Source organism: Cicer arietinum, chromosome 7 (genome assembly GCF_000331145.2).
Source record: "Cicer arietinum cultivar CDC Frontier isolate Library 1 chromosome 7, Cicar.CDCFrontier_v2.0, whole genome shotgun sequence".
Classification (NCBI taxonomy): domain Eukaryota; kingdom Viridiplantae; phylum Streptophyta; class Magnoliopsida; order Fabales; family Fabaceae; genus Cicer; species Cicer arietinum.
The window spans coordinates 16,599,967-16,619,449 of NC_021166.2; the positions used below are offsets into that span (position 1 = coordinate 16,599,967).

At 29.5% G+C, this 19,483-nt stretch overlaps 2 protein-coding genes and 2 non-coding genes across 4 annotated transcripts; 1 reads left to right on the plus strand and 3 right to left on the minus strand.

Annotated features, from left to right (window-relative positions):
* Nucleotides 1-18: 18 nt before the first annotated feature.
* Nucleotides 19-91, minus strand: TRNAF-GAA (transfer RNA phenylalanine (anticodon GAA)). Its single transcript has one exon. It is a non-coding gene; the product is annotated as a tRNA-Phe (tRNA).
* A 3,398-nt stretch (nucleotides 92-3,489) lies between these two features.
* On the minus strand, nucleotides 3,490-3,562 carry TRNAF-GAA (transfer RNA phenylalanine (anticodon GAA)). The gene has a single exon. It is a non-coding gene; the product is annotated as a tRNA-Phe (tRNA).
* A 3,183-nt stretch (nucleotides 3,563-6,745) lies between these two features.
* On the plus strand, nucleotides 6,746-13,307 carry LOC101508808 (conserved oligomeric Golgi complex subunit 8). Its single transcript, XM_004509355.4, has 11 exons — nucleotides 6,746-7,206; nucleotides 9,402-9,550; nucleotides 9,694-9,771; nucleotides 9,912-10,005; nucleotides 10,112-10,186; nucleotides 10,316-10,612; nucleotides 11,070-11,137; nucleotides 11,220-11,274; nucleotides 11,464-11,599; nucleotides 12,248-12,432; nucleotides 12,625-13,307. Exons 1-11 carry the CDS (start codon nucleotides 6,928-6,930, stop codon nucleotides 12,943-12,945), a joined length of 1,737 nt encoding a protein of 578 aa, XP_004509412.1. The 5' UTR covers nucleotides 6,746-6,927; the 3' UTR covers nucleotides 12,946-13,307.
* A 533-nt stretch (nucleotides 13,308-13,840) lies between these two features.
* LOC101511712 (probable pectinesterase 29) lies at nucleotides 13,841-16,855 on the minus strand. Its single transcript, XM_004509447.1, has 5 exons — nucleotides 16,644-16,855; nucleotides 16,272-16,419; nucleotides 14,558-14,770; nucleotides 14,103-14,353; nucleotides 13,841-14,012 (listed from the first exon to the last, which is right to left on the minus strand). The coding sequence occupies exons 1-5, from the start codon at nucleotides 16,853-16,855 to the stop codon at nucleotides 13,841-13,843; spliced, it is 996 nt and encodes a 331-aa protein (XP_004509504.1).
* Between the last annotated feature and the right edge of the window lie 2,628 nt (nucleotides 16,856-19,483).

Consider the following 19,483-nt stretch of genomic DNA (forward strand, 5'->3'; position numbering starts at 1 on the left):
AAAAATATGAAAAAAAAATGCGGTGAGCGTGGATCGAACACGCGACCTTCAGATCTTCAGTCTGACGCTCTCCCAACTGAGCTATCCCCGCATGTTGGATGATTCTCACAGCTTACTAATGGCTTTCTTGAAAATCACATTGTTTTTAAGTTTTCTAGTTTAGGAAGCATATGAGAATATTGGTTAGAGTTTCGTCGCTGTATTGAATTTGATCAGTAGTAAGTATTCCTTTCATTTAAATCTTTTCTTGTATAATTATTTTTTAATCTTTTCACTAAAAAAAGTTAATTTAAATTATAAATTTTTCCTTCTCAAAATAAAAATATGGAAGGAAAAAAAACGATGCAAACTCTTTTTTTCATTCCTAAACTATTATCTCTCATACAATCATACTTAATGCACCCACAATAAACCTCTCTTTTTTTGGGTGCTTAACTAGTTGCAAATATACATCACTTATTTATATAATTTTTTAATATAAATATCTAATAATCACTCAACTTTTTTATCAAGTACCTCAAAAAAAATTTTTAAATGGATACTACAATTTTTGGATTAAATGAAAAATGGGGAAAAACTCTTCTTTAGTATGCTAAATATATACAACTATATTGGGTGTTGAGTTGTTTAACTGGTTTAAGATAAATGTTAAAGAATTAAATGATCTGAGTTTAAATTCAGATAAAAGAAGAAAAAAAACTAATATAACAACTAATTACTGATTTAATTTATTAAAAAAAATATATACTATAGTTAGACTTCATTAGAGATTCTTATATGAAACTGTTAAATAACAGTAACATTTTGTCCTATCATCATCGCTATAATCCTATTGATAAGTCAATTTGGTGCCCTACTAACCACAAGGACTAGTGGGTAGGATGAGGTAAATGTTAGATAACTATTTATTAATTTCATATACTTCCGTCAAATACTATTTTTTTTTTCTAAAAAAAAAAAGGTCCAAGAATGAGATAATGTGATAGTTTATGGACACAATTGGTAGTTTACTCTTGAAATTTAGCACGTTAATTTTTAGACCTAATGACTCAGAAGTTCCTAAAGTATTTGACGATTTATATATAAGTCATTGAAAAATAAAGCTTGTATAAACTTGTTATTAATAATATGTAATATAATTGGATCTAAACTTAAATAGCTTTAAACTAAGTCCTTGAATTTTTAAATAATTTATAGAATTAGATTGCAGAACTAATAAATAATTTAAAATTGAGGCAAAAAGTTTAGTTCCTAAATTCAACTCATTTAAAATTTTAGGGACTCAATGAAAACATATTAGTTCATTAATCTAATTATAAATAGGTAAAATTCATCTTATTGTCCTTTAATTTAAACAAAAATACACACACGCACATATATATATATATATATATATATTTTTTTTTTTCTTGTAATAAGTTAGTTCTTTATTTTTTTGGTTTAAAGTTCGTCTTTTATGTTTGTAAATATTTGTACACTATAAAAAAATTGTCATTACCTACATACCAATTATCTTAATTTCAAACTAACAAAATTAAAACCTCAAACTCTCCAAATTTTTTCAATAAGTCATGCAATTCTTAAAGGATTTTGATTGTAGTAACCTTAGAAACATAAATCGTCAATCGATTTTTAGAAAAATAATTAAACAAGTAAAAATTTGAATGAAATACATATTAGAGTTCTTAAAAATAAATGTGAAATTTTCTTAATCCAGATCATGAATCACGTGAAAATTTGTTATATTATTTTTTATAAGATTGATAACAAAACTAATTGTAAAATTTGAAACATCTCTAACTTACAAATGATTAAAATAAGATTATGATTAAAAATAGTTCAATATTGTAAGGTATGGAAACACAAGTGACTAATTTGTAAAGAAAAAAAATTAAAGAATATTTTGCCAAAAAAGTATTGACAAGTTATGAAAAATATAAACTTTTAATTGAAGAACATATTAAAAATTTCTAAATTATTCAAGGACTACCCTTAAAAAATAATATTTCAAGGACTTAAAGTCCAATTAAACCTTTGTTTTGTTTAATTTAACTTAATATAATCAAGTTTCCTATGATTTTTTTTGTTCTCATTATTGTTTATGTATAATAGTTATAAATCTATCTTATTAATTACATGAACTTCCTTCATACTAAATTTTATGAAAGAGTTGAGAGAAAATAAATAAATAAACGAATCACAAAAATATGGAATAAAAACTATACTTAATTGAGTCATTCTGAATATATTCGATGGTCATCATCGCCCAATCGAGTTCAATTATTTAATTTATATCATATATTTATATTATAACAATTGTCTTAAAAGAAGTTAAAAATAATAACTTTTTCTTAAAAAGAGAAAATTTCAAATCTTTAAAAATTTAATGATAACTTTTAATAAAAAATAAATATTTTTAAAACACTTATTAACATTTTCCTTATATTATTATGTAAGAGATTTTAAGTTTTCTCTTTTATATACCTTGATTTTAAAAAAGAACTAATTATATTTAATTTTGAAAATATATTATCATTGTAAAATGTGAACAGTCATCACAACTTTTTAATGGAAGTTCCATTGAAGTTACATATGACATCTGATGTGACAATTTTGGTGGAGGATATCATTTTCAAATTTGAAAGACTAAAGATATTTTAACTTTTATTTCTCTATCTTTATTTTATTTTTATCTCTGTCTCTATCTCTCTTTTGATTTATGTTAGTTCATGTCTATTTCTCTCTATTTTAAATATCACCATCTCTTATATTCTATTTTTTTTCTTGTCTAAAATTATTTTACTTTTCGCTTAAGAAAGATAGACGATTCAATTTCAATTTAAAAAAGATTGTGATGATCGAATTGGAACTGCACCCCAACTTTAGTTCTTTTTAGACCTTTGAATCGATCTCATGCTCCAAACAACGCCATGTACATGTTTTTATTTTAATAAAAAATAAATAATGTAAAAGGAATACAACTACTTGTACGATTTAATGTATCATTCTCCTTGTCACACTATATAAGAGTACTTATGAGGTAAAACTTGAACTGAATTATACCACATTATCAATTTAGTTTAGTTATTGGAAACCCTTTCTATTTTGAAGAAGAATGTCTCTCACTAAAGAAGTACATAATGAAGAGTGATACGTCTGTTTGACATAAAAATGAAGAGTTATCTTTAACTTTAGAACATGATTTGGCTTGCTGATTAATTTTTAGGGCATTTGCTAAATGATTAGTACCACAAGCTAGTTGAGATGCAACGATTATTGACCCTGCAACAAGACAAGAATGAAGAACTTATCAATTATCTTTGTTCCACCACTATAAATACATATATTGACATTTATAATAAACTATGTAGTTTGAGGATGGAAGGCTATGTACATCAGAATGACATCTTTTTCAGGTTATCTCGATGCAGACCTACTGATGCATAAAATTATTGGAAGCAATACAAAATAAAAATAAAAACCATATATTGCGGTGAGCGTGGATCGAACACGCGACCTTCAGATCTTCAGTCTGACGCTCTCCCAACTGAGCTATCCCCGCATGATATTCATTAATTGCAGCTTGTTAATTACTTTGCTGAAAACATCATATTGATTTTACATTTTTCTAGTTTGAGATGAAAGGAAACCTATGATAAACTTGGTAAGAGATTTGTCCTTGGACTAATTTTTTTGGGTATAGTTTACTAAATTTATTTTAATTTGTAAATATTAGTTTACTACGGCAAAAAATATACCCCAATTTTTCTCACTCAAATTCTCACACCAAGAAAGTGAATCAAAATACGTGGGTGATTTAGATTGGGACTTGAAATGAAAGAAGGGGAAAATGGATGCTAAAATGAAATATCTAAGATGGATGATAATTATTAGTAAATGGTTAAACGAGAAAATACAATTTAATGTACAAAAAAATTAAAAGTGTGCTTGTGTGAATCAATCTAAATTTAAGTATAAATCGATTCATATGTTCTCTAAAATCCAACGATTAATCACAAACTGTCATAAATCAATTTATGACATGTGTAAATTGATTTATCGTGAGATTAAAAGATTTCACGAATTAATTTACAACAGATGAATCAATTAATGTGCATCGAATTTCTAAAAGCAAATTCAGGACTATAATAAATTGATTTAAAGACTTCAAGAATCGATTCATTGATGTAAAAATGACTTCAAAATAATTTCAATGCATTTCCATGAATTTCAAAAGTAATCATAAGTCCTAATATACACTTAATGTTATGCATTATTAAAATTGATTTTCTCAACCACTCTTTTTATTTACAAACTTGGTGGATATTGAGAACAACAAAGCTATGATAACACTCGTGTTAAGTCCTATTTTTGACATACATTAAACGCTGCATAATCAAGCTAAGGAAACATTCACACTTTTCCAAAAAAAAAAAAAAATTTAAGATAAAATAAGGGTAAACTCTTTAATTCTCACACTTAATGCACCCACATTGAAACTCTCCCATTTGAGTGTCTAATGAGTCTTGCAAATATGTATCACTCAATTATAACTTTTTAATATGAATATCCAATAAGCATTTAATTTCTCTAACTCCACGCTTAAATGTTTTTTTTAATAGATTCCAGTAATAATTCTATATCTTATATACTCATTCATTTCAAAACAAAATTACTAAGTGAAGCTCTCAGACAATAAAATAGAAAGGGAAAGCACTCTTCATTGGTCACTAAACCCTAAAGGATGGAGGAAAAGGTCAAAATCAAAACAATTTTTTCTTTATTTTTGTGACCAATTTTGTGTATCTCTTTTAAACAAAGTTTAGTTTATTAAAAGATAACATTATAAATTATTTAATATACGTATCGTAGAAAAAATTGATTTTATATATTTTTAGTAAAATTTTTATATGTTTTGAAGTAAAGGTGTTTGCAGTTTATTTTGAATTAGTTTTGAGGTATAAAATAAACAAATTCAAATATTAAAATTAGTATATAGTTTAATTTGAATTGTTTTCTCAAAAAATTTGATCCATTAGTTTGAATTGGATCACTTCATTCATTTAATATTTTTGGTTATAATTATTTTATTTATTATATCAAATAAAATATTATAGGTTAAAAAATATGAACATAAGATACATCTTATCAAAAAAGATATTACAAAAATTTATTGGTTGAAAAGCCTAGACTATTTTCTTTGCAAATAGAGTAACCTTACCTCAAGTTTTCCTTTTCAATATATCTGGTTATATAATCCAATCATACCAAATTTTATGCTTGTGTGTGATGAAGCATAAAAGAATTGTAGAGAATTCATTTGGAGTATCACTGCAAAACAATGTAAGGTACTATTTTGGGATAAAATTTGTCGTCCAAAATTAGAGAGGTTTGAATTTCAAAAGTTCTAGGATGCTAAATAAGGCCTACATGATAAAATTAACTTGGACAACTTATTGTATATTCCAATAAATTGTGGGTAAAGATTATGAAAGCTAAGTATGTTTGTAACTCTTTCATAATTTCTTATGCGAACTTTTGTGTTAAGAGCATCTCCAACAGTGAAGCAATTCATCTATTTTTTACTTCAACGGTGAACTAAAGACGAGTTTATTAAATAAGATTCACTCACAATCATAAATTTATTATTATTAATAAATTAATAAAAAAAGATAACAGTTATAGTTTTATTATTATTAAATTATGAAAATACAGTCCCTTCATGAGAGCATCGTGATGACAGTTTGACACAACTCCAACGGTGAATTCGCCAAAAACTAAATGTTATGTAACTACACGCTAACGAACAAACTTATTTGGCTACCGTTGGAGATGCTCTAATTCCTTCTCTTGAAGGTTGGTTCAAAGTTAACGTGGATGGCTCCTTTATAGCTTCTTTTGGTAACTCTGCCTACACTAGTTTTGTTTGAGATGTAGATGATAGATTTATCAAAGATTCTTACAATATAGTTGATTCTTGCATTATAGTTTGGAATGCACTTTTGGACGGTAAGACTAAGTATTATGTTTGCACAACAACTAAACTTTTCTTCAATTATTTTTGTATTAGACTCTAAAGTGATGGTCAATATGATCAAATCAATATCGTATTTAAGTATGCATGTCCAATCTTTTCTCCAAGAGATTACTTATCTTTTTCAACATTCAAATCAAAGAACTTTAGTAATTCACATCTTTAAGAGACTAATGATTATGTTTATTAATTAGCTAATAAAAACCACTTTTCTTATTTGTTTAACTTAGTTCTAGTGAATTCTTTGATTTTTACTTTAAATATTATTTTTGTTGATAATTACTTTGGTTTCATAATTTAATTTCTTTTCAATAAAAAAAAAGCATAAACATATATAATCTTCTACAATTATTTAGTTTTGTGTGTATTTTTTATTTTAGCATTAATTGCAGTTTTGGTCCACTTATTTTAGCTGAATTGCGAAAGTAGTCTTCCCATTTTATTTCTCATCAGTTTTGGTCCCCAAACAGAATTTTGGTCCAAAACTTGATGAAATTTCATTTTTTAAAATACGATTATTGCAAATGAGATCTTGAGGCGTGATGTGACTTAAATAAATATAAAAAAAATAAAATTTCATAAGTTTTGTACCAAAATTATATTTGAGACACTAAAACCAAGGATAAATCAAATAGGAGAACTACTTTCGCCTTTCAACTAAAATAGGAGAACCAATTGCTATGAACCATTGTTTTATTTTATCAATTTTGATTGTCATTTCAAAGGATTTACTCATTGATTCACAGTAAGCTAGCTCGCTGCAAATTGCAATCCAATAGAATTGCTTCTTGACATGCTGAGGTCACAATATCAGAAATGACACTAACGCTATAAGAACCACATTTTTGAAGACACCGCAGATCCAGATCGGAGTTCCCACTCTCAATCACACAATGGACTGGGAAGGTGCAATTTCAGGATCAGATATGGAAGTTTCAGTTTCTCTTCCATTGGCCTCTGAATCGCAACAACCCTATGTCTCCGAACTCCTTTCCTTCACCCTCGATCGCCTTCACAAGGAACCCGAACTTCTTCGCGTTGATGCCGAACGGATCCGTCGTCAAATGCAAGAGGTCGCCGTCGCTAATTATCGCTCCTTTATTGCTGCCGCTGATGCCTTGCTTGCTATTCGTCAGGAAGTTTCCTCTATTGATAATCATCTTGAATCTCTGGTATCCTTTTCTTCCTAATGTTTCATTTTTCTCTCTGTTTTTGTTGTTGATGTTAATGTAGATTGGATTTGAAGCAAATTAAATTCAAACCTGAATGCAAGGGATTTGCTTGCTATTTTGCAAATATCCTAATGTTTCTGCTGTATTATTTCTAGATTGAATTTATTTTATGAATTGTTTTTAGGGGAATTGGGGATTTTATTTGTGGTTTAAAGGAGTTCAATCATTGCAATTTCGTTGTTGAAGACAATAACATTGAATAGCATATCATAAGGCTGGTTGTGACGGTTCCTGATTATTTTTAATTAGGGGAAGGAAATTATAGATACATTTTCAGCACTGTGCAATAGTATGGAATGTATTTTGTTGGATTTCAATTCATAGAATATATTGAGTTCTTAGAATTAGAAGTGAGAACTACACGAACAGCCAAAGTACTGCACCATTTGTGTCATGTTTGGATAAACAACTTAATTAGGTGCTTATAACATAAATGCTTATCATATAGTAAGTGCTTATGTATAAACTATTTATGTAACAAAATATAAAATAAAGTTAAACTGTTTTAATATAAGTTATAAGTTGTTTTCATAAGCTATCTTGGATAGTTTATGGAAATAAGCTGAAAATAGCTTATGGACATTTCATAAGTTTTCCCAAACAGTCTCACAAGTGGTTATGACAGTAGGTAAACTCAAATAAGTCAATTTAAACAGGCCCTTGGTGAAGTTGATTAATAGAAATGAACATGAAAAGTGAAGGACAAGTAGAAAAGAAAAGGATTTGTATGGAATATTACTCTTCTTGAATCTGAATTAAGATGATCACATAACCAAAGAAAAAGATAGAAACAAGGAAGGCATAAATAAAACTCTTAGCTCCAAGGGGACGAATAGAGAATCTCCCTTGTTTGGCGAAGTAGTGAAAATGTTGCGAGACAAAATTGGGTCTCACTTATTGCAATATCTGCATTTGGTGAAGAAAAGCAGTGGCGAAAAGGGGGCATTTTTTGGTTCTTCTACTAATATCCTTATCACTTCCATATTTCCGTGCCCTTGTCCCAAGCAGTATCTTCTTTGTGCTAGCACCACCACTGTCTTCTCCTCATTAACAAGCATCATCTTCTCTGCCCTTATACCACTGTGCATCATTGGAAGTGAGCGCAGTTTGGGGTGCAGAGGCTGGTCACTGATCAAGGTATCTTGAAGTGATGAGTTACGGTATGTAGATTTGTGTTGTTGGTATGTGGATTTGGATTTGGGAGGCAGTGTCTTGAGATTACCTAGGGGAGGTGCCATGGCTCGGTGATATGGTAGAAATTTTGATGTTGCATGATGATGTTGATGAGTACTGTGACCCGACTTTTTGTGGTTTTCTGATTTGGTGTTTGTTGGGATTTCAGTTTGGTGTTGATTGGGATCTGAATTTGACAGACACAGAGGTTGAAGATGAGGGGTGCTTGGGTTTATTACGGTTCTACTTTGCTGGGTTAAGTTTTCACAAGAGTAGGCTATGATTTCATGGCTGTGTTTGTGTTAATATTGTTGCATAACAGGCGTCTATGTATCATTAACTAGTACAGTGCATAAAACATTTAAGATTCTCTGTTTGCATACAACAGTAATGGAAAATATTGCATTCTCCTGCCTGCTAACCATTCTCAAAGGATAATAAGCACAGCCCTTAGCAGTGTAACCTGTTAACTTTTTACCACAGTGCTAATAATAAATAATTGCATTTTATAGAATAATGACATTCTGACTTTGATAGGGTAATTTGTTATCATGTATACACTAAAGGTATTCAATTACTACATCTATATTTATTCATCGTTCTGGTATACCACTATAAATTGTTAATCAACCACTTTAAACTGGGATGTCAAGTTCATGCTCCACAATTCCATGTCTCTTGCTTCCCAATTATAGGGGCATTTTTGTACTTTAAGTAAACATTGTTTTCCTTTATTCTCACTTTTCAATCAAACCAAACAAGCAGAGAGAGAACACAAATTAATTTCTTTTTTGTTTTCACTCATGCAAAATAATATAAAAATATATTATTTTTCACTATTTCCTTTTTTCATATTTTCTTCTCCACAGCCAAAAAATTTGTAAATTCTTCATAATCTTCATCACCTCATCAAAATGAAATCCTTGTGTATGTGATTCAGGCATTTGTCTCCTTTGTTGCAGATAAATGAAATCCCAAAGCTGACATCTGGATGCACCGAGTTCATAGAATCTGCAGAACAGATTTTGGAGAAGAGGAAGATGAACCAAACAATGCTAACCAATCACAGCACTTTGCTTGACTTGCTAGAAATTCCTCAACTTATGGACACGTATGTTACAATGATAAATTATGTAGTTACGCTTGCTGAATTTCCTGCAATTAATTGTCCCACATGCTGTATGTATGTCAAAACATATTTACATACCCTTTTGCAAATTGTAAGAAACCTGAAAAATTCTTATGGTTTTGCAGGTGTGTGCGGAATGGAAATTATGATGAAGCCCTAGATTTGGAAGCATTTGTTGGCAAACTTTCAACCATGCATCCAAAGTAAGTGTTTATGCTTCTTCCATGCTGTTTCACATGTAATTTAGCTTTAGATGTGATCTCCCCAAGTTTTCTGAGGAAAGTTTTTTTTTTACTGTTTTTTCCTCCCTTTTTTTTTACTAAATATCACCCTCCCTTCCAAGGTTACCCATTATTCAAGCATTGGCTGCAGAAGTTAGACTGACTACCCAATCACTTCTTTCTCAGCTTCTTCAGAAACTGCGCTCAAATATTCAGGTTCATGTAGTGATTATATTTAATTTATTTAATATATGAACACATGGCAGTTTATTAAACAATGTTTCTATATATAGTTTCTTAATGATCTATCTTCCATTGCTAGTTGCCTGAATGCCTGCGCATTATTGGATATTTACGGAGAATAGGAGTATTTAGTGAGTATGGAATGCGTTTGCTGGTAAGGATTTTCTATGCAGTCTTCCCTTGTTGATTTCTTTTTACCTTGAATTTTTCAGTTTGGTTGCAGCCCCTTGGGTACTCCCTTGTTTTCCCTTCTTCTATTTGACCGACAGATATTTATTGTCAGTTCTTAAGATGTCGAGAAGCATGGCTTAATGGTATCCTTGAGGATCTTGACCAGGCAAATCCTTATGAATACTTAAAAGGAATGATTAATTGTCACAGAATGCATCTTTTTGATGTTGTGAATCAATATCGAGCAATATTTGCTGATGACACATCGGGAAGTGAGGAAAACTATGATGGTGGACTACTTTTTAGTTGGGCAATGCACCAAATTACCTCACACCTGCAAACTCTGAAAGTTATGCTTCCAAAGATAACTGAAGGTGGATCACTGTCAAATATTCTGGATCAGTGCATGGTGAGCTTCTTCCATCGTACCCCTAGAAATCTTGAAAATGGTTTTGTAAAGAATCAGGACAGGGATATAGAAATTATGAATTATATAAAGAGTAAAGGTCCTTACGAGTCCTTGAGAAAGAAACCCGGAGACCTATTTGCTTCCTTAGAATTGAAAGTGCCAAATTAGTTCTCTAAAATCTCAAATGTTGGTCAAATTAGTCATATTTAGGATAACTTTTATGGACCAAATTGATGCTTTTCATTTCTTAAGGATCAAATAGGCCTTCATGTTTTTTTCAAAGACCAATTTGGTTATTTACTCTTTTATATAAATTTTGTTGTACAATAAATTTCTTGCAAACCCCTCCTTGGGAAAAATAGTTAAAAAATAAAGAAAATAAACTTAAGATTTATCTGCCTACTAGTCTTGTAAAATTACATCAGCATTTTTACTATTTTCTCACTATTTTTTACAGTACTGTGCTATGGGACTTGGTTGGGTTGGATTGGATTTTCGAGGCTTGCTCCCACCACTTTTTGAAGAGTAAACAAGTTTATTTTATATGATCTATTGGGCTATATTGTACTTGAAGCATTTTGTAATATATAGGATGGTTTCTTTTCAGGGCAGTTCTCAACTTATTCTCCAAAAATATGAGTACCGCAGTAGAAAATTTTCAGGTAAATCCAGTGAAATTGAAATCTTTTACATACTAGTTACCTGAAATTGATTTTATACATATCAAATCGATTATTTGATCGTATTCATTTATGCAAACAAGTCAACATCTAGGGACCTCATTTATCTTATTTCTTCTGCATGTTGCCTACTTTTATATTGCACTTGAGAAATTGATGATTTGATTTCAGTTGGTCTTGGATTCACATCGCTGGGTTCCCATGCCATCAGTTGGCTTTCGTGCAAATACTGTTGAAGAAAGTCAGGAGGATGTAACTCCACCCTCTTATTTGATGGAGCATCCACCTCTTGCTGTTTTTATAAATGGTAAGTCTAGTCAGTTCTTCTACTAGGTTTCTTTTGGAAATTGTAACTACACTAGTTATTGTCCCTTGCATCTCTGTTTTCAAACTCAAATTCCAATTTTGTTGGACAAAACTTCCTTTTGCATCACCAACATCATGAAATTACCTTCCTTTTTTATCCCCAAATTTCCTGCCATTGCTACAACTTATCTCTTAAAATCCACACTTATCTCTGCAAATCTGATTACTACTCGGATCTCTTCAACTTGCAACTCTACTTCTATCTCGTGGGCAGTGACGTACTTTAGGCCTTGTGCATGTTTCAACCCTTTCTACCTTTATTGTTGTAATTTGATCTGTTCCCATATGAGTCAGGGTCATTTGTACGAGTGATAAATAAATTTTGACTATTAGATCTAACCACAAATTGTCAGGGTTAGAATATAGTCATTTAAACATTTTAAGTGGTCTTATCACCATTAAATAGTTTTTAATTTGACTATCTCTACATGGTTGTATGGTCTAGACTCTTGATTTACACCTTTGTGTGCCTAAGCAAATTACAAAATGAAAATTTCATAGTTGATGAGTTGTAGTGTTATTAATATATGCTGCATTTCCTTCCTCCATTCTAAATCCATTTGCACCGGCATCTCTATGGTGGCTGTAGGTGTATCTGCAGCAATGAATGAGCTACGGCCCTGTGCCCCAATAAGTTTAAAACATGTCCTTGCCCAAGAATTGATCAAGGGATTACAGGCTGTTTCTGATTCATTGTTACTGTACAACACAACACGGGTTCTTAGGGCTAATGAATCGGGACTTTTTCTCTCACTTTGCCGGGCATTTATTGAGGTACTTTATAACTTGGTCACTGTTTCTTATTCAAGGTTATCTGCATTTGTCAATTAATTACTTTAAATACTTACTGCATTTTTTTGATACAATGGTGGCACTGGAAGTTTGAACTCAAGCTCCTCACCACTAGTGCAGTCCACATGACTTTCTATATACTAGTTACTGAATTTCTCCAAATTCAATTTATAGGTTGCTTATCCTCATTGTGCTACATGTTTTGGGCGTTGCTATATTGGTGGATCAACTTTTATTATGGATGCAAAGAACGTATATGATGGAATCAGCCGCCTAGTAGAGACTTCCTCTGCAAGAGAACTCCCAAAACCAGTAAATAATGGAGAAGCCAATGCCATAGCTGAGAATGGTGAAGTGCCAAAAGTGGATAATGGAGAAACAGCTGATGCCAAAGAATCCGAAGCTATGAATTCTGACGAGGTGAACAAAAGCTCTACAACACAGACAGATCAGGAGGAAAAGGAAGACACTAATCTTGAAAAGACAGATGAATAATAGTATGTTTGGGGTGGTGCCGAAAGCACCATTATCACGGCCCAATGCCAAATTCAATGTGATATTCGGAAGCTACAAAATGGCTTCACTGTGACGTGCGGCCACAACGTGAAACGACACCTTTCCAAGCACATGCTAAGTGTCATTCTAGTGATGGACAAAGTGTATTTTAATTTTTTATAATTTTTTAATATCTCCTTGTTTTTGGCTTTGTTTATTTCTTTATATGGTATTGCCAGCTGTAATTATATTGTCAGATGATATAATTAATATGAATAGGCCATAGAAATTATTGATTGTTAGAACAGAAAATGGAATTTTGACACCGATTACATGTAAGGAACAAAAAATGATTTTTTTCAGTTCCTGCATCAAGTTTATGCTCCTTATGCTCTATATGGTTATTCCCATTTGTGGTTTTTCTACCATGCATTTGTTATTCCAAATTCTAACACTTTTTGGTTCTATTTTTAGAGGAGTTAAAATCAACTTTAAAGGTATAAAATTGATAATCCTAAGTTTGAGAGTTATGGAGTATAATTAATTTATCGAGTATAATCAACGAGGAACTAATCTTTAGTAATTGTATTTCTATTATACATATATATTTCCCATTTTGTCTAAAAAATAATATTTTTTAATATGCAGTTATAAAATTGAGTTTTTTTAATTGAGCGATAAACACATTTAAAATTCACAACAAATGAACTACACACCATTTAATAGACCAATTCCTGATTTAGTTGAGTTAGATTTTACGAACAATAAAATTGATTTAAATTAATCAATTTTGTAAAAAGTTTCTACATTAATTCTACATTTGACTTAATTCAAGATGAAATAAAAAGTTTCACAAAGAATTAACGTGCATATATAATAAAATCCACGGAGTAATTCAAATGACGATGTTTGTTGGCAATTTGGGAAACCACCCTTCGTTATCAATATAAGAGATACTCAAGAATTGGTCAAGCTCAGCTCCACTCAAGTGCTTCATCCATTTCACTCGCTTGGATTGATTCGCTCCTGGTCCTCTATTTCCCACCTCAACAAACGTGATAGTTTCTCTGCATGAAGTAAATAGCATATGATTATATTAAATTGAATGGAACAAAAAGTGTAAAAGACAAGTTGAATATAAAATGTAAAAATCTTACTCATGACCAACAAAGGTCCTAGAATTCCAACCGACAGGAGTAACAACATTTGATAGGTATGAATTGGCAATGATAACTCTTGCATAAGCATCCAAAGATCTCCCAAGTATAGCATTTCCTCTTGTACCGGTGAATGTACAATTTTTAAACACAAATCCACTTGATTCATTTGCTGTCGTTCTTCTTTGTGCCGTAAAACACCCATCATGTTTCGGACCATTTTTCCCCATTGAAAAATTTAATGTACTTGCCTACATATTGAAGGATATTAATGTTTGCAAAATATAATATGAAAAAAAAAAAAGAATACTATGTCACTAATAATGAACTTTTTAAAGTAATATTTTCTTAGTACGAGGTCCGAGGAAGTAATTTATAAGTTATTCTAAATAATTGTTTAACAATACAAAAGAAAGTTTGAAGAGGAACATAAAATGGAATATATGTTATTTTACCTCAAAGATTGATTGTCCATATCCGAATACGAAATCAGTTCCACCTTGAATATAGCAGTTGTGGTAGTAATGGCGGCCACGATGATCATAAAGAGTGTCTTGCACCCCATAAAAAGCACAATCATAGAATGCACATTTATCTCCATGGATCAAAGCTGCCACAGCTTGTGTGATTGGGGTCTTCCCCTCCAATATTGGCTTGTTGAGCGTGTTCTATGAATATATAGAATACTTTAGTCCAAAATATGAATTTATAGAATACAATATATATATTGTGTAATGGCTTAATTATTTTTTTTTTATCGGATATATATTTTAGAAACATGTGCATTTAAGATATTTTAAGTTATTTGTTTGTTTAAGATATGTCTTTTTTCAGTTACATCATTTAAGTTCTATATCGTGCATGGTGGTGAGATTTTTTTTTCCGTTTTCATTGAATGGATTCTGGTTTAGAAAAAACTTATTGATTTTTCAAAATTATATTTTTACTTTTAATTTTGGTTTCAATGGAAAACTCATAAATTCGAATGGTTTTGAAAACCTTAATAACTTTAATTTTTATTTTTAAGAAAATTATTTAAAAATAAATAAATTTTAAATTAAAAATTATTTGGGCTTGACATATTAACACTATTACAAACACATCAACATCATAATAGTCATAGTGATGTGAGGTATTTTTTAACAAAATTAAAGAGAAACTCAATATAATATAAGGGCCCAACCGTGCACGTTCCAAGAGATCAAACTTAGATGAAAAAAAACCTTAAAGAACTTATTGACACATTTTAATGGACCATAGAGGCAATATGTCTATATTTTTATGGGTACAATCGATATGTTTATATTTTATAAAATTCACGGTTGTATTTGAGTTAAATAAGTAAGGCTTTTTTATTTAAATATCCCTTGTTTTTTTTATAAAAAAGACACTAAAATATCTCACATTAAAAAATATATATTAAAATATCATATTTCTTGTACATCCCCGTACTACGACTACTTAAAAGTTTCTTTTTTTGACGCAACAAGAGATTGCATAACATGTTATTTGTTTTGACACATTTATTCAAGCACATTAATTTTTTTCTTCAATTAAATATATTTTGTTTGATGTCATTAATATAATTTACTAATTTTTTTTAATTATTATTATTTTTATTTATTAGATCCCGAGAAAAAAATAAAAGAAAGTTGTTAGCAAAATAAAATTAAGTTGCAAATTTATGTGCAAAATAGAAGATAATTGTTAAAATAGTATAAATTTATCTATAAAATAGGAGAGAGTTGTTAAAATAAGTTATTTATTTTGCACATCTACTAAACCACATTTTTTTCTTCAATTTAATGTATTTTATTTAATTTTATTAATATAATTTTGTTTTTTTAAACATATTTATTAATTTTAATTTATTAAATAAATAATTATTCAATTACTAAAATGAAAAATAAAAAAATTAAAGGCTTGTACATGGTCGCATCCTCGAGATGCAACCTCCTACGTGATTTTTTTTGTTGTTGGTGTTTTCAGAACGAGAATGCGATCGAAGTTGAAAAATGATATTTTGGTATATATTTTTTAATGTGGAATATTTTAGTGACTTTTTAGAAAAATGATGATATTTAAATAAAAAAACCTAAAAGTCATCTTTGTAAATTTGTAAATAAATATGAAATCATAGATGTAAGTAGAGATATGATGTTAAATTACCAAGAATGCAATACTTTTGGCAACAGTGTTATTTGCTCGTACATCAAAAGTAGCATTGAGATGTGAATCCCATTCGATACTTGTAGAGTCGCTACCACTTCCTTCAAGATAAATGCATGGTTTGTTCATGGGAATTTGAATTTGTTCTCTGCATTACACCAATCACATAATGCTTATTGGTAACTAATATTTAATTTTTGTTTATAAAAAGATATATATAAAAATAACACACCACATTATACAACATAGCTCAATCCCGTACAAGAAAATGCAAATTTTAAATCAAAATGTTAATGTATGTTCCATGCATATATAAAATAAATCCTTATTTTGTTTTTTAAAAATATAAACAAAAGATAGATAAAAATTTACTTGTAAACACCAGGAAAAATATGAATGTGAATCCATCGAGAATTTTGTTCAGAGACAGAATCAATGGCACTTTGAATTGTTTTAAAATTTGCTTGCTGTGATTGACTAACGGTAATGTCTAGTGGTGGATTACTACAATCTTGGGATTCACAAGCTTCAAAAGCAAGAACAAGCAATATTAAAAATAAAGAAAAGAGCTGTGGATGGCACATTTTTGTGTTTCATTTTCAAGTATGTAAGTGGTTATAAGATCTTTATACACACATTTGAATTTCATAGATGAAAGATTACTATGTACTTATAGCATATCTTCCCACTTTTTATTAGGATTATTTTTTCTATTGAAAAAAGCACAAATTCGTAAATTATTTTAAACCAAATATTTTATATAGAACTTTCTAAATTTCAAGTTATTTAACTTCAAAAAAATAATTATTTTGGTCTGTAAGTAGAAATAATTTATTTTTATTTAATTTGAATGGATTTTATTTGATATTCGGTTTAGTTATTTATTTAATCTCTTTCCCAATAACTTTTATATTCTATCTATTTTAAGTATAAGTAGTAAGGAAAAACAGTTACTATTAAGATTTTTTGGACGAGGGGTTAAATTTATAATATCTTTAATAATCGTTAAAGTAGGTAAATTAAATATAGCTATTTTCCTTAAGAAGAGTCAATTTATTTTAATATCGAATTGTGAACAGGTTATGTATTTGTCATCATAGTATGGAAATTTCTAGATAATTTTTTTTAACTTGTACATGCATATGTCTTATTTAAACAAATAGTGAAGTTTATACAAGTTACCATTATATTCCTACATATTGAATTTTGAATATGGATGACAATTAGATTTAGATACAGTAAAAAATCCACAATGGATAGGGTAATAACCTGCAAGATTATATTCGTATATTCCTACATAATGTATGGGTACGGTGACAAGTAATAACCCGCAAAATTAAGCGGATATGTGTACGGGTACGGTTACTATAGCATCCACCCCGCTCCGCACCTGTACTTATATAAATATATTATTTATTTATTATATTAGTATTTAGTTTAATTAATTGTTTTCTTTTATGTTTTAACATCTATCAATATCATTGAACCACTATAATATTTATAATCGAAAAGATAAGTATTTGCAAACTTTTTAAGAATTTGATTATGATGAATATGTAAATAATTGTGACTCTATAACTAAGAGTTATATCTTATTAATTGTGACTTTATAATTATACGTGCAGCTTCTTATTAATTGCTTTTACATATCTCAAATAATAGTGTCGTAAGACTTGCAACTTCATAAAGTATTATTATAGATATTTGAATGTGTATTGTAACAAATGTTCATTTGAAATATTTTGAGTTAGAAAATACTTTGTATAATACTTTATGATTGGATTTTAGATATTTGGATGATTTTTAAATTTAATCACAATAATATCATTTATTTATCGATCTATTTTTGTTAAAGCGTGGGTAATAGATATGTCAGGGGGTAAGAGTATTAAAATTGATACCTAAGAAGATACACACACAAGTATATGTATTTTTTTAAAGATGTTGATTTTCTGCATCCAATTCCAATGACTTGTGTTTTTTTTTATGGAGTTGGTATATGACTTATTATTTACCATTTTATGTTTAAATGTTTATGATTGTTATCTTGATCCTCAACTGAAACATATTTGAAGGATTATTTATGATAACTATCCAATAAATAAAAAACATGTATTTTTGGACTATGTCAAAATGCCCAAATTTGGTACTTTTTTTTTGTAATCCTCTCTTGAATGAATCTAATTGTAAATGTGATTGGTTTATTAAAGAGTGAAATTTGATTATGCTTTAATTTTAAATTTGAGGTTGACTAACTAAAAATAAATATTTATACTATTGATAGTCATAAATATTTATACTATTGATAGTCCTATGTTGGATGTGATATTTTTTAAAAAAGTGTTATAAATGGGAGACATCTCTCAACTTATAGTTAGATCTCATCCAAATAATAAGATATTCTATAAAACTTTAACGTGTTGTAGTAGTATTTGCAACATGTTAAGTACTATCACATAGTTTTATTTATGAGTTTGCTTATGTACAGTACAAAGTATTCAATATATTGACTCACATTATTTTGAGCAAGTTGGTGTGAGTTTATTAGCTTACAGTTTATTTAATGATAGTTTCATCTACCCCACAAGTTCGAAGAGATGAGACTGAGATGTTCCTTCCTCAGAGCAAGAAATTGTCTCAGCTTACAACTGATAATGCCAAGAGGAATAGTAGTACAAATTGAATTTGATGATGAGGATGAATGCAAGGTCATTCTTGTTGTGCATGGTAAGTATGGATCGTACCAACTTTGACAATTTAATGTAGTGTGCATGATATCTATCTACTCTTTTGACCGATAATTTTTTTCTCTATTGGTCACAAATACAAAGCCTCATTTTCTCGATGGCACAATTTTTTTCATTAAGCAGACATTTAAAGATCCAATATCTAACATGGCTATAATTTCTCCTAAAGGATCTGCCAAAGTTTTTGGGAACTTGCAGGCTCAAAACTAGCTTGGTGATATTTCAGACGTCGAAAAATGAGCAGAACATGTATCACTTATTCTCTTGTAGACATATAAATGTAAAGGTTTTACTACACTTGATTTGGTTAATCATGGAACAAGTATCATACATTGAACTCGTTTGTTTATATAATAATATCTTAATTTACTTGTTTTCAAATATTTTTAAGATTTTTTAACTTTAATATGTTAGTCATATATACGAAGTTATACTATGTCTTATGATATTTTAGTTTGATTTTCT